The sequence below is a fragment of the Narcine bancroftii genome, chromosome 11 (genome assembly GCF_036971445.1).
Source record: "Narcine bancroftii isolate sNarBan1 chromosome 11, sNarBan1.hap1, whole genome shotgun sequence".
In the NCBI taxonomy this organism is placed as follows: domain Eukaryota; kingdom Metazoa; phylum Chordata; class Chondrichthyes; order Torpediniformes; family Narcinidae; genus Narcine; species Narcine bancroftii.
In genome coordinates, this window is record NC_091479.1 from 78,433,807 (window position 1) to 78,446,537 (window position 12,731).

Genomic DNA, 12,731 nt, shown 5'->3' on the forward strand with positions numbered 1-12,731 from the left:
TTTGGGCTCCACATGTTGACATGAAAGACATGTTGACATTGGAGAGAGTCCAGAGGAGGTTTACAAGGATGACCCATGGAGTAAAAGGGTTTTCATATGAGAAGCATTTAAAGTTTTTGTGACTGTACTTGCTGGAACAATCATGGGGGATATCATTAAAACATATCAAATACTGAAAGGCCTGGATAGAGACAACTTCAGAATTCAAAATCATCCCTTTAGAACAGAGATGAGGAAGAATTTCTTTTCACAAAAGGTGGTGGAACCCATTGCCATGGACAGCTGTGCAGGCCAAGTCATTGGGGATATTTAAGATGGAGGTAGATATGTTCTTGATCAGAAAGGGAATCAAGGGTTATAGGGAAAAGGCAGGAGAATGGAGTTCAAAGGATAATAAATCAGTCATGGTGGACTCGATGGGTTGAATGGCCTAATTCTGCTCCTCTGTCTCATAGTCTCAAGCTTCAGCATCCTTCCTGAACCAACACTTTATCACAGTGGTTCTCAACCTTTTTCTTTCCACAGAAGCTCTGTCATTAGTAAGGGATTGCTTAAGGTGGTCTGTGGGTGGAGAGAAAAAGTTTGAAAACCCCTGTTTTAATTGTACCTAACTGACTTGTCATGTGCAGAGTTTCATAACTCCAAAGGAAATGGGTCAATGACAATTTTTCTCAAGCAAAATATTTCAGTTACAACTGAGTCTAGAGCAGTGATTCTCAACCTTCCCTTCCCACTCGCGTATCACCTTAAGCAATCCTTTACTAATCACAGAGCACCTATGGCATAAGGGATTACTTAAAGTGGTATGTGAGGTGAATGGAAAGAAAAAGGTCGAGAACCACTGCTTTATCAAGTCATTCGACAAGATCCTGATTTTTAAAGTGATCTGGAAGATGAGATCACGTGGGAGCCAGGGTGGGCGAGCAAGATGGATACAAAATTGGCTTGGTTGAAACATTCGGAGAGTAGTAGTACAGGGCTGGTAGAAGGAAAGGCTCAGGATATGGAACAAATGCAGGAAAATGGGACTAGTCTATACTTCATCGGAAAATGTATTGAATATGTGCCAAACAAAACAATCCACATGCTCTCCAACCAGAAATCATTACTGAATGGCAAAGCACACTCGCTACGAAGAGCAGGAAAGAAATGGCCCAACCCTAGACAACAAATCCAGGTACAACCTGCACAAGGCCCATCAGTGATGCTAAGACCTGAGTCCCAGATGAACCTCATGGACACCAGGCGCATATAGCAGAACACACAATGCCATCATTGGCAACCAGGCAGAGCATCCTTCCCAGACGAGAACAATGCATTCTATTTTGATGAGGAGGCCAGTGAGTCAGCGGAACACACTTCTACCTCAAGCACACCCACAGTCACTGCTGCAGAAGGTCTGGCCAATATGGAGTACTTGGACAATTCCTTCATGCCTGTGTAGACCAAATGGCCGGAGTATCCAAATACCTTCAAGCTCTCTCCAACAGGCTAAAATATCCACCTGCTTCAAGCAGGGGACTATCATCCTCATGCCGGAGAAGAATGTACTGATGGACTCAAAGACTACCAACTGGTAACTTGGCTATCCCTCATCTTGAAGTGCTTGGAGATGCCTTGTATTAACTTCAGCCTTCCAGCTACCCTTGACCCATTCTGCATCCAATACCATTGGATCAGGTCCACAGCAACTGCCATCTCCCTGGACCTACACTCAGCTTCAGAACACCTGGATAACAAGAACACCTACATCAGATGACTATTTAATGACTACAGCTCTGCTTTCAACACAATTGAGCAGTTAAAGTCAGCCCATGCTGTAATAAAACAAACAGCTGAACCAATTAAGCGTACAACAGTTTATTCAACCTTGATATCACAAGTGGGAGAAGGGGTACAAAAGAAAGAGTTCAGTAACTTGTTTTCTACACTGAAAGCATCAGAGTGTTCATCGTACTTTTATACACCTTTAGTCAGTGGTCTGAATGTGACCCTTACAAGTTTCACACATCTGCCAATTTTATGTTTACAATAACATGTTCCCCTGTGGTAACTGGAAACATCTGGGAAATGCCACAATGTCCTGATAGCACAGATAAAGTCATGTTTAGAAGACAATTATATTCCTACCATCTTGCAGGCAGCTACTGTGTTTTCTCATCTAATCCATGAACCAAACAAACATCTACAAATAACATGACCCCTTCTGTAAATAGATGCATGATTTTCTATTCCATAGGCTGCAATCAGTGACGATTGGCAACTGCACCTTCTCCACGATCATCATCAACACCAAGGCCCTGCAAGGTTGTACACTTAGTCCCCATTATATTCTCTGTACACTCACAATTGCCTGGCCAAACACTACAGGTGTCAGAACACTGTAATATGGTGGATCTCTAACAACAATGAGTCGATGTACAGAAGGGAGAAAGAGGGAGAACAATCTTTTTCTTAAGGTCAGCAGGATCAAGACACTGGTTATACACTTCCAGAAGATGGGCAGAGCTCACTCCCTGGTCCAGAAGGCAGAGCTATAAATGTGTCCAGTGATTTGTTCTGATCTACCCACATCAATGTAATAGCCAATAACAAAGAAGCCTGAAGAAATATGACATGTACCAGCTTCCCCCAACTTCTAGAGATTCACTATTGAAATCATCCTATTAGGGTGCATCACTGCATACTAGAAACTGGTCCACCCAAGACCACAATAAACTGCAGAGGATTAGGAATGTGGCTCAGGTTATTACAAATACAGTACCCTCCTCCCCTCCATCAACTCCACCTAAAACTTCTAGTGCCTTGGAAAAGCAGCCAATATATTAAAAGACTCATAAAACCTCTTAACTCTTCTCCTGTCATGAAAATGATTTCACCTGTGAACTCAGACACCAACAGAATCAAGGATAATTTCTTTCCCAATGTTATCAGATTCCTGAATGAACTTCAAAACAGTTATGTTGCCTTTGCTCCATACCAACTCATCTCTCTCGGTAACTTTGTAATTTTTGTCTTTGCCTCACTTGTACTATGCATGAGATGTCTAACTAGCCTACTTGCAAAACCACCCAAATAAGTGCACTTCAGTTTTGTGACAATAAACTTGAACTGATATCACAGTTACCTACTGTGAAAGTGGATAGAGCTAAGATTTAATTAATTGGATGCAAGTCCAACAGTTTAAAAAATGCAGAATTAAACAAATTTGCTTATATTCTGATACTTACTTCTTCATAAGATCTGTAATCCTTTGACATTCTGCTTTATCATAGAACCAGATCCCATAGATAGAAACTGAAATTAAAAACATGAAGCATTGAACAATATGCAAAATGAAGGTTATTTTTAATTTTTTTTCTCATCGCTATCCACGTTGTTCAGTGGTAATACTCACATTAAAATTATTACTAACCCCTGAAAACAAATGTTTCCAACAACTATTAAGAAAATAATATATTGTCAATTAGATGATTTCTGTGAATCACACAGCGATGAAGATTTCACAACTGTTGTGTCCCTGGCACACATCCTCTCTCAGAAAATGTGCAATTCATAATTTGTGGAAAAGCAGTGAATAACTTACTGGAAGTCTCAAAAACTGTTTCACTTAAAGTACAGGCCTTAAAACTGACAGAGCAAATAACAAATGGCTAAAAGAATTCAATAAAAACACAAATGCTGGAGAAACTCAGCAGGTCAAACAGCGTCCTTTATGTAGCAAAGGTAAAAATGCATATCGATGTTTCGGGCCGGAGCCCTTCATCAAGGTATGAGAAAATGTTGGTAGGTGATGATCAAAAAGATGGGGGAGGGGGGGAGGAAAGGGGGATGTCAAAGGCAGGAGATGATTGGGGAGAGATGGCTGGGTGGGTAAACGGGGGAAGAGAGAACTGTAAAAATTGGAAAGTGGGAGGGGAAAGAAAAGACAAGCAAGTTTAGTAGAAAGCAGAAAAGTCAGTTAATGCCATCTGGCTGGAGAGTGCACAGACAGAAAGTAAGGTGTTGTTCCTCTAATCCACAGGTGGTCAGAGTGGGATAGTACACAAGGCCATGGATGGACGTGCGAATGTGGAGTATGACAGAATTGAAATGGTTGGTTACTGGGAGATTACTGTTGTGCAAGACGGAGTAGAGGAATTCAATAGGTCAGGAAGCATCTGGAGAGGGAGATAGTTGATGCTTGGCTCAGAAATCTGCATCAGGACTGTGAACGCAAAGGGGAAATGGATACCATAAAGATGTAATAGGGAGTAGTGAGATAAGAGATCAAACAATAGGTGGATCCAGGTGATGGGTCAATGGGCAGATGAAACCCGCTGAGGAAGAGATATGCAGAGGTTGTAGGAGAGGCTGGCAGGTGAAGTGGAGATGATAAGGAAGGGATCTGTGGAACCAGATAATGAAGGGAGATGTGAAGAGGGGAAGGGTATCGGGAAACAAGTGGTAGAAGCCAGTGGGTGATGGGCAGATGGAGCTAGGTGGAGAAATGGAGTCAGGGTGGGGGTTTGAAAAGAGGATGCATAAGAAGTCCTAGATGGTCAGAAGGATAGAGAAAGGAACAGAGCATACGTCAATTAGCTGGAATTGGAGAATTCAACATTCGTCTTTTTGCATACCATGAACATTATGAACATTACATTTTTCCAATTTCAGGTAACCCTTACCTACTGTGATTCCCCCACCCCCCCACCCCTTCCAATCATCTCTAGTTCTCCTATTTTTTGGTCCCTTCTCATACCTCCCCATTATCTATTTTATCCATCTACTACCCACTCATTACCTTTACTTATCTGCCCATCATCTTTCCCCAAATGGTTCCCATTATTACCTTCTTTACTTATCAGATTCCAGCACTGATAGGCTTTGTGCTCGCACTTCTCACTATCCAGTACTGTCTCCACCTTCACTCCAGTTATCCGATTTTCTTTTGCCCTTACTGTGCTTCCACCTATCACTCTCTGTCTCTATCTCCCAACTCCACTTCTCCCCCTCCTGCACCTACCTCTGTCTGTCTGCTATCCATCACTCACTGATCCCATCCTACCCTTTCGCTATGCTCTTTATACTATCTTTCTCTCCACTTTCAGTCCTGATCCAGGATATCGACCCAAAACATCAAGTTCCTTTCTCCACAGATGCTACTCAACTGTTGCTCCAGCAGTTCATTTTTGCTCCAAATTCTAGCATCTTCAATCATGTGTCTCCATATGCATTGCATATCATTTTCAGTCCTCTCCTCACATTAAAGTGATGCAGCCAACTTCCTTTGATCTCTAGACACACATTCCCTCACTGCTACAATCCCAATTAGTTGTCCCTATCCCACAAACGACATCTTCCCCATTTTGTCCTCTCTTTCTAATCTGATGGCACTCTCCCTGCTTCCCCCTCCCAGCTTACAGCTTCCCTCCCATCTCATCTCCAGGTGAGTGACATGATCTCTGGATCACCCACAGCATTTCTTTCCCCCAACCCTCTCCCACACCAAAATGCCAGTATCTAATCTCTCTTCTACCAGAAATATTCACGTACCCACTCATAATCCCAAACTGCTACACTTCAACCTCCACCATGACCTCCACAACTTCCAGGTGCCACCCTCCCAGCCACAAGCCTGAGAGAGCCTTTTGCTGACCTTCCTAATGAAAGCATTATGATACTTAAAGGAAATGACAATGTCATATACCAGATTCTCTGATCTCCCTCAGCAAGGTTGCTTAATTTTTACAAAATGCTGCTGAAGAAATGTTATGTTGATAAAGTTTGTACTGCAAAGAATATATCTTCCACCAATGGTATACCAGATTGTTTTGATAGTGGATAAAGAGCAGATTGCCTGAATTGCTTTGTCCTGATTCTCCCATTAAAGTGGTTTAAATTTTATCACAGGACTGACTTCTGTCTGTGGCAGAATGGATTTAATAAGTCAAGAGGCATCTTTTCCAAGGAATATCCAGCCTCCAATCACTAGTGTTCACATTATTTGCAAATGTGTCCAGGAATTGGTGACACCTTGTATATTAATAATATGATAATGCAGTTGAAGATTAATGGATGATGGTTATGTATTTCCTTGTTAGTTGCTGTCATATAATGTAGATTAGAAAATTCTCAAATGATCTTGTGATAGTTAAATTTCAATTTCTGAATGAACATTTTCAGAAATATGAGTTATCCAGAGAAGCATACAGAACAGAAACAGACCATTTTCGCTCACCTTGTTCTTGTCGATTGTGATCACTACCTATGTCAGGGGTGTCAAACTCAAATTCACAGAGAGCCAAAATTAAAAACTTGGACTAAGTCGTGGGCCAAACTAAATATTTATTGATAATTTTCAACAACATCTGCATGTTTTCTCTTCTTTCAACATATGTAATGTTAAACTTTTTCTTATTAAAATAAATGTTTAATAATAGTTTTGGTTAAACTCTTTCCAGAAGCATTAACAAATGAGAAATAAAATATTCAATAAATAATATTTCTCTATAGCCTTTAAGCTCCTTTTATATTTTTTTTTTCACAAGCCAACAAGTCAAAAAAATAACTTCATTGCTTCAATGAAAATCCAATCTTTCAACGATGAACAGTCCAAAGTTAGCCAAAGAAAATATTAATCCAAGCTTAGCTTGTTACACTGTGATTTACTCTGATGCACCTGGGTCTAAACCAGATACTTGGCATCTCTTCTTAGATGCAAGTTCATCAAACTCTGGGGTCAGAGTTTGCCTCCCACCTGTCTTGAAAGGTCCTGTTTTCTGTCTTTCGTTTGGCCATTTTTCGTAAGGGGTTTATTACATGTGAGTTGGGCGACAGGTCGCAGATGCTAATGAAAGTAAAGAGAGAAGGTGGGGGCGATTAGCGGGCTGACGCCAACGCATTTGCAAAGCATTCTGGGATTTGTAGTATTAGCTGTGCATGCGCTATACTGGCGCGGCGGCCAGCTCTAATACATATTTGATATGATCTTGCGGGCCAAATATAATTACATCACGGGCCAAATTTGGCCCGCGGGCCTGAGTTTGACATGTGTGATCTATGTGAAGCCCATTTGCCTGCATTAGACCTATAACACCTCCATATCTTTCCAATGCAAATACCTTTTTAAATACTGTTGTATTTGCCTTCTATGGATGCTCTGGCAGCACGTTCCAAGTAATCACCACCCTGTGTGGAAAAACTTTCCCACTCAGATCCTCTTTAAACTTCTCCACTCTCACCTTGAACCTGTGCCACCTGGTTCTGGACTCCCCTACCCAGAGAGAATGATTCCGAATGCCTATCCAATCAATGCCCTCACTTTTATACATCTTTACAAGATACCATATAGCCTATGTTCCAGTGAGAATAAACCTAGCTTATACAATCTCTCTGTGTAACTACAGCCCTCCATCCCAGACAATATGTTGTGAATCTCTTCGGTACTCTTTATATTATTACCTCATCTTTCCTGTGTGGTGACCAAAATTATACACAATACTCCAAGTGAGGACCAACCAGTTGTTTGTACAGCTGCAACTCTTATACCCAATGCTTCAATCTACCAAGGCAAGCATGTTGAGTGTCATCTTCTCTAACTGTGTCACCACTTTCCGTGAGCTATGAACTTGCACTCCATGGTCCCTCTGCACATCAATGCTTCTCAGGCCTCTGGTTCTTAATGAACATCATACCAGAATTTGACTTCCCAAAGTGTATTACCTCACACTTGTTTGGATTAAGATCTATCTGTGACTTCTCTGCCCAACTTTCCAACTGATCTATATCCTGCTATATCAGTCATCAACTTTCTTCGCAATCCACCAATTTTTGTGTCATCTGCAAACATTTCTATGACATCCACCTACATTCTTGATCAAGCCACACATGTCCCAGCACAGATTTCTGTGGTAACTACCTATTACAGACTTCCAATTAGAAATAAAAACATCTATTCACTATCATTCTCTTCCTCCTATCACCAAGCCAATTTTGGATTCAGTTTGCCAACACATCCAAGATCCCCTATGCATTAACCTTCTGGTCTCGCCTACCGTGCTGGATGGACTATGTCAAAAAACTATATGGTCAATGTAAACCATGTCTACTGCCCTGCCTTCATCAGTTTTCTTACTTCATTCCTCAAAAGACTCAGATTTGTGAGACATAATTTTCTCACCAAAATCAATGCTGACTCCTTCTAATAAGTTCCTGACTTTCCAAGCCCTGTCCCTAAGAGTCTTTTCCAAAAATTTCCCTCTCACCAGCCTGTAGTTTCCCAAATCACTGAGCCAAGCTAATGAATTAAAAGCCGAATTTCAGTTGCTCTTTAATATTATACAATTTGCCATTCTCTCAAAAAGACGTCCTGTACAGCAAGAATCTATTTACCACCTTTGGTTTTCTGTTCTCATCTTGGTAGACCATCTCTGAAAATAAGTTACCAAATTTCACTTTTATGTACATGCATGAGTTTGCAATTACAATATCACTCGAAACATTTTGTTTCGTGTGGCAGTTTTGGGGCATCACTTACAGGCAATTTTCTTGTTCCGTCCTGAAGCAAAACTCCACTTTAAAGGCTTACTCTACAAAACATATTTAAAAAGTCACTTCCCTCAAAGTTTGTTCCGAAATATGAAAATGATTCAGAAGTATTCCAGAATTCACACTAATAATTACTTGCTTTGGTTTGTGGTGTTCTTTTTTTCCCGTCACCATATTTAATCTAGAAATACAGGGAATGCTTGAAAAGTTCATGAAAGGATCATATCATGGATGCTTGGAGAATTTTAACATCCTAGCAGGCATGTCATTCAGGCATTACTGAAGTTTTTATCTTTGCTTCCTCTTAATGGGCTGAGGGCTTCATATCAATATGTCAGCAGTGACGCAGACATGCATGCCACACTGCAATTGACTGGTTCAGAGATGACAGCATAAATAGCCTTCATCCCACTTCACTTTATGCTCTTTGGAGGAATTCATTAGAAACAGAAACTCTGAATAAAAATCTCAAAAAGACTCCGACGCTGACATATCAATTTTTAACTACATTTGTATATTTTTAATGAAGATAAAAATCACTGTCTGGAATGCAAAATGTTTCAAGCTGTTGTTCATCAGAAAACTTCCAAGCAATTGCTCAACCAACCCTTTGAAGTGATTGATGCCAAATACAAAGGTATTATTGTGAAGGAGACGCAGCTGAACTGTTTCTATACCTGTCCAGGAGGTAAGATTTTCTCTTGGTGGAGCACAAAAATGTAGAATGACATTCTCGACTGTTGTTTTAAAAATTGCAATTCAAATGAGATATAAAGTTCAAATGCTCATCATTCATAATTTATTTGTTAGTGATTAAATTGAGTGGCAATACTCCTATTCCTATGTTCCTTCACCAATGGCAAAAACATTCCTAGATATCTTAACTACACAAAAAAAACCTATCATATCACATTTCTATGAAATAAATTTGATAGACCTTATAGTGAAAATGTATAGTAAGCTTGGTTGTTTAAATTTGCTTATAAAGTTGGTGAATTCATGAATATAACCACATTTCTTTGAATTTCCTAAAAAAAATTGTTTAGATTTTAAAGCCTGTTATAAAATTATAATGTAGCATAAATATTTTTACAAAGTTTCAGAAACTGAGGGGGGGCGGGGGGGAAAGAACCTCAGAACTTTATAGAGGATTATAAAATCATGAGGGACACAGATAAAGTAAATAGACATTGTCATGCTTTTAAGGCAGAGGAATCTAAAACAAGAGGCTATAGATTTAAAATGAAAGGGAAAAGATTGAAAAGGAACCCGAGGGTCAGCTTTTTCCACACAGGGATGGCGGCTATATGAAATGAGCTGCCAGAGGCTTGTACAACATAACATTTAAAAGATATTTTGAGTTAAATACAAAAGTCTGCCAACACTGTGATTGAAAAATGAAAACACTATGCTGGATAAACTCAACAGGTCAAACAATGTACTTTATATAGCAAAGATAAAGATACATAACCAACATTTCAGGCTTGAGCCCTTCATGAAGGTAAAAGATATTGAAAGATATTTTAGCAGATACATGAATAACAACAATTTATAGGGATATGGGCTAAATGCAGGCAAATGGGTCAGCTTGGGAGGACAGCTTGGTAAGCATGGAGAAGTTAGGCCAAAGGGATTGTTTCTGTGCTGTAAAATTTCACAATTGTGAATCTAAAGTTTACACTTCACAGAAAATCAAAGCACAAATAACCTCAGCAAAATCCTGCATCTGATTTTCTATTGGTCATTTAAAGAATACTTCAAAACCTCTCCACATTTTTAATGGGCAAGATGTACTTATCAGTGAAAAATGGAATAAAAAACTTGCACTGCATTCCTTTTATTTGACATTATCTTAAAATTCAGGTTTTCAGATTTATTGTCAGAGTACACACAGGACATCACATACAACCGAGATTTATTTTTCCTGTGAGCACGGCAAAATTACCACTAATTGGTAGTACAAAAAATAAACTGTACACAGTGTAAACATGTAAACAATTAAAAGAACTGTAAACAGATAACAAATGTAAACAAACTGTGCAATACAGAGAGGACAAAATAAATAAAGTACGCAAGAGTTGAAAAGAATTAAAAAATTGAAACTTAATATAATTGTACAACCTTCTGACTCAGTGACATGAGTTCGATCATTCAGATTACATGTGGGTGTGCTGGAGATGGTGCAGCAGAGATTCATCAGTTATGAGGACAACCTGAATGGATTGGTTTTTTTTTACTCAGAGCAGAAAAGGCTGTGCAGGGACCTGATAGAGATTTACAAATTTCTGATTGGTACACATTGATAAATAGTAGAAAATCTTGCCCCATTTCAGAGGGACTTCAACTTGAGAGGACAGATTTAAAATAAGAAATAAGAGGATTAGTGGGGATCTGAAATGGAAGTTTCTCACCCAGATTGCAGCTGAAATTTGAAATGCACCGCCAAGTGGGTAGTAGTGTATGGTTAGATTGTGGAACATTGTACCTGAGTGAAGATTGTACAGCCTTTAGCCTATATGTCTGTGCTTAATAGGATATCCATATCAAACTAAAGCTCTGCTGCTAGCATTTCATAGATTATCTTTATATACCTGTGCCTTTACAGAAGCATCTTAAATGCTACTACTGTATCTGCTTCCACTACTATTCCAGCCCATTCAAGGGGCTGTGTGAAATATTTGCCTTGCACATCTCTCACACTTTCTCCCACATGAAATGCACATTCTCAAGAGTGTGACACTTTTATGCTGGGGAAAAGATTCTGAGTGTCCATCCTATCAATGCCTCTCATGAATTTACAAACCTCTAACAGTTCTCAGCCTCCTAAACTGCAGAGAAAACAACTGCTTGAATCACAATGGCACAGAAGGTAACAGAACTAATGCAATCTATATTCTTTTGCCTCCTCTGTCTTTGAGATTGTTGTTCAGGTGTCTGATGGTAGATGGGTAGAAACTGTTTTGGTGGTATGAGTCTTGTGGCAACTATACCTCTTTCCTGATGGCAGCAGCAAGAACAGAACATGTCCAAGGTGGTGTGGGTCCTTGATGATTGCTGCTGCTCTCTGACGCCAGTGCTCAATGTCAATTTTTCTCAATGGTGGGGAGAGTGGTCTTGAGGTGAGGAAATCCAGGATCCAATTATACAGGGAGGTATTAAGGTTTTGGTCTTGGAGTTCACCGATCAGTTTTGAGGTGATGATGGTGTTGAAAGCATCAATAAAGAGCATCCTGATGTATGTGTCTTTGCTGTTCAAGTGTTCTATGGGCTTGTATAGAGCCAGTGAGATGGCATCTGTGGTAGACCTGTTGCAGCAGAAGACAAATGGGAACTGATCCAAGTCACCGCTTAGACAGGATCTGATTTGCTTCATCATTATCTTCTCAAAAAACATCATCATCATCATGGATGTGAGTGCCATTGGTCGGTGGAAATTTGGGCAGGTTATCATGTTCTTGGGTATGGGTACGATTGAGGCCTGTTTGAAACAAGTGGGCACAACACCCTACCAGAGTGAGATGTTTAAGATATCCATAAAGATATTGGAAAATTAGTTAGCACAGGTTTTGGTACTTGGCCAGGTACTCCATCTGGATCACATACTTTCATGGATTCACTCTCCTGAAGACAGCCCACACACCATCCTCGGACACTGACAAATTAGGATCATGAGGGAACATTGTATATTTCTGTTAATTCCTCTTCAGCCTTTTTCACTCTGAGGAAAACAAACCCAGCCTATTCAGTCTCTCCTTACAATTGAAATGTTCTATCTAGGTCAACATCCCATTAAATTCCTTTCATCCTTCTTGTTATATAGTAACTAGAACACTAGACAAAACAGTTTTCTGATGTTGTATCAACCTGGCTAATGAAAGCAAATGTGGTGCATATCTACTTCATCATCCTTGCATTTGCTGCCGCCTTTATGGACAAGGTCCTTCTGTTCCTCAATACCTCATAGGATCTTACCACTGTGTATTTCCTAGCCTTAGGAGTCCTCCCAAAATGCATCATTTTACATTTATCAGGATTAAAATCCATTTGTCATTGCTTTGCCCAATTTACTATCATAATCAATATTGTTCTGTAGCTTATATACTCCTATTAGCAATACTACCAATTTTTCTCATCGGCAAACTTGCATCTATATCTAATACATTCACATATTGAAATACACAAGATACAAGATGGTTCTAAGT

The 12,731-nt window shown here is 39.7% G+C and overlaps 1 protein-coding gene across 1 annotated transcript in view; it reads right to left on the reverse strand.

Annotated features, from left to right (window-relative positions):
• Positions 1–12,731, reverse strand: part of LOC138745966 (mRNA-decapping enzyme 1B-like) — a 49,190-nt gene that overhangs the window by 6,814 nt on the left and 29,645 nt on the right. Inside the window, exon 4 of the mRNA XM_069903595.1 lies at positions 3,231–3,297. Coding sequence (XP_069759696.1) covers positions 3,231–3,297 — 67 coding nt within the window. The remainder of the gene's footprint in view (positions 1–3,230; positions 3,298–12,731) is intronic.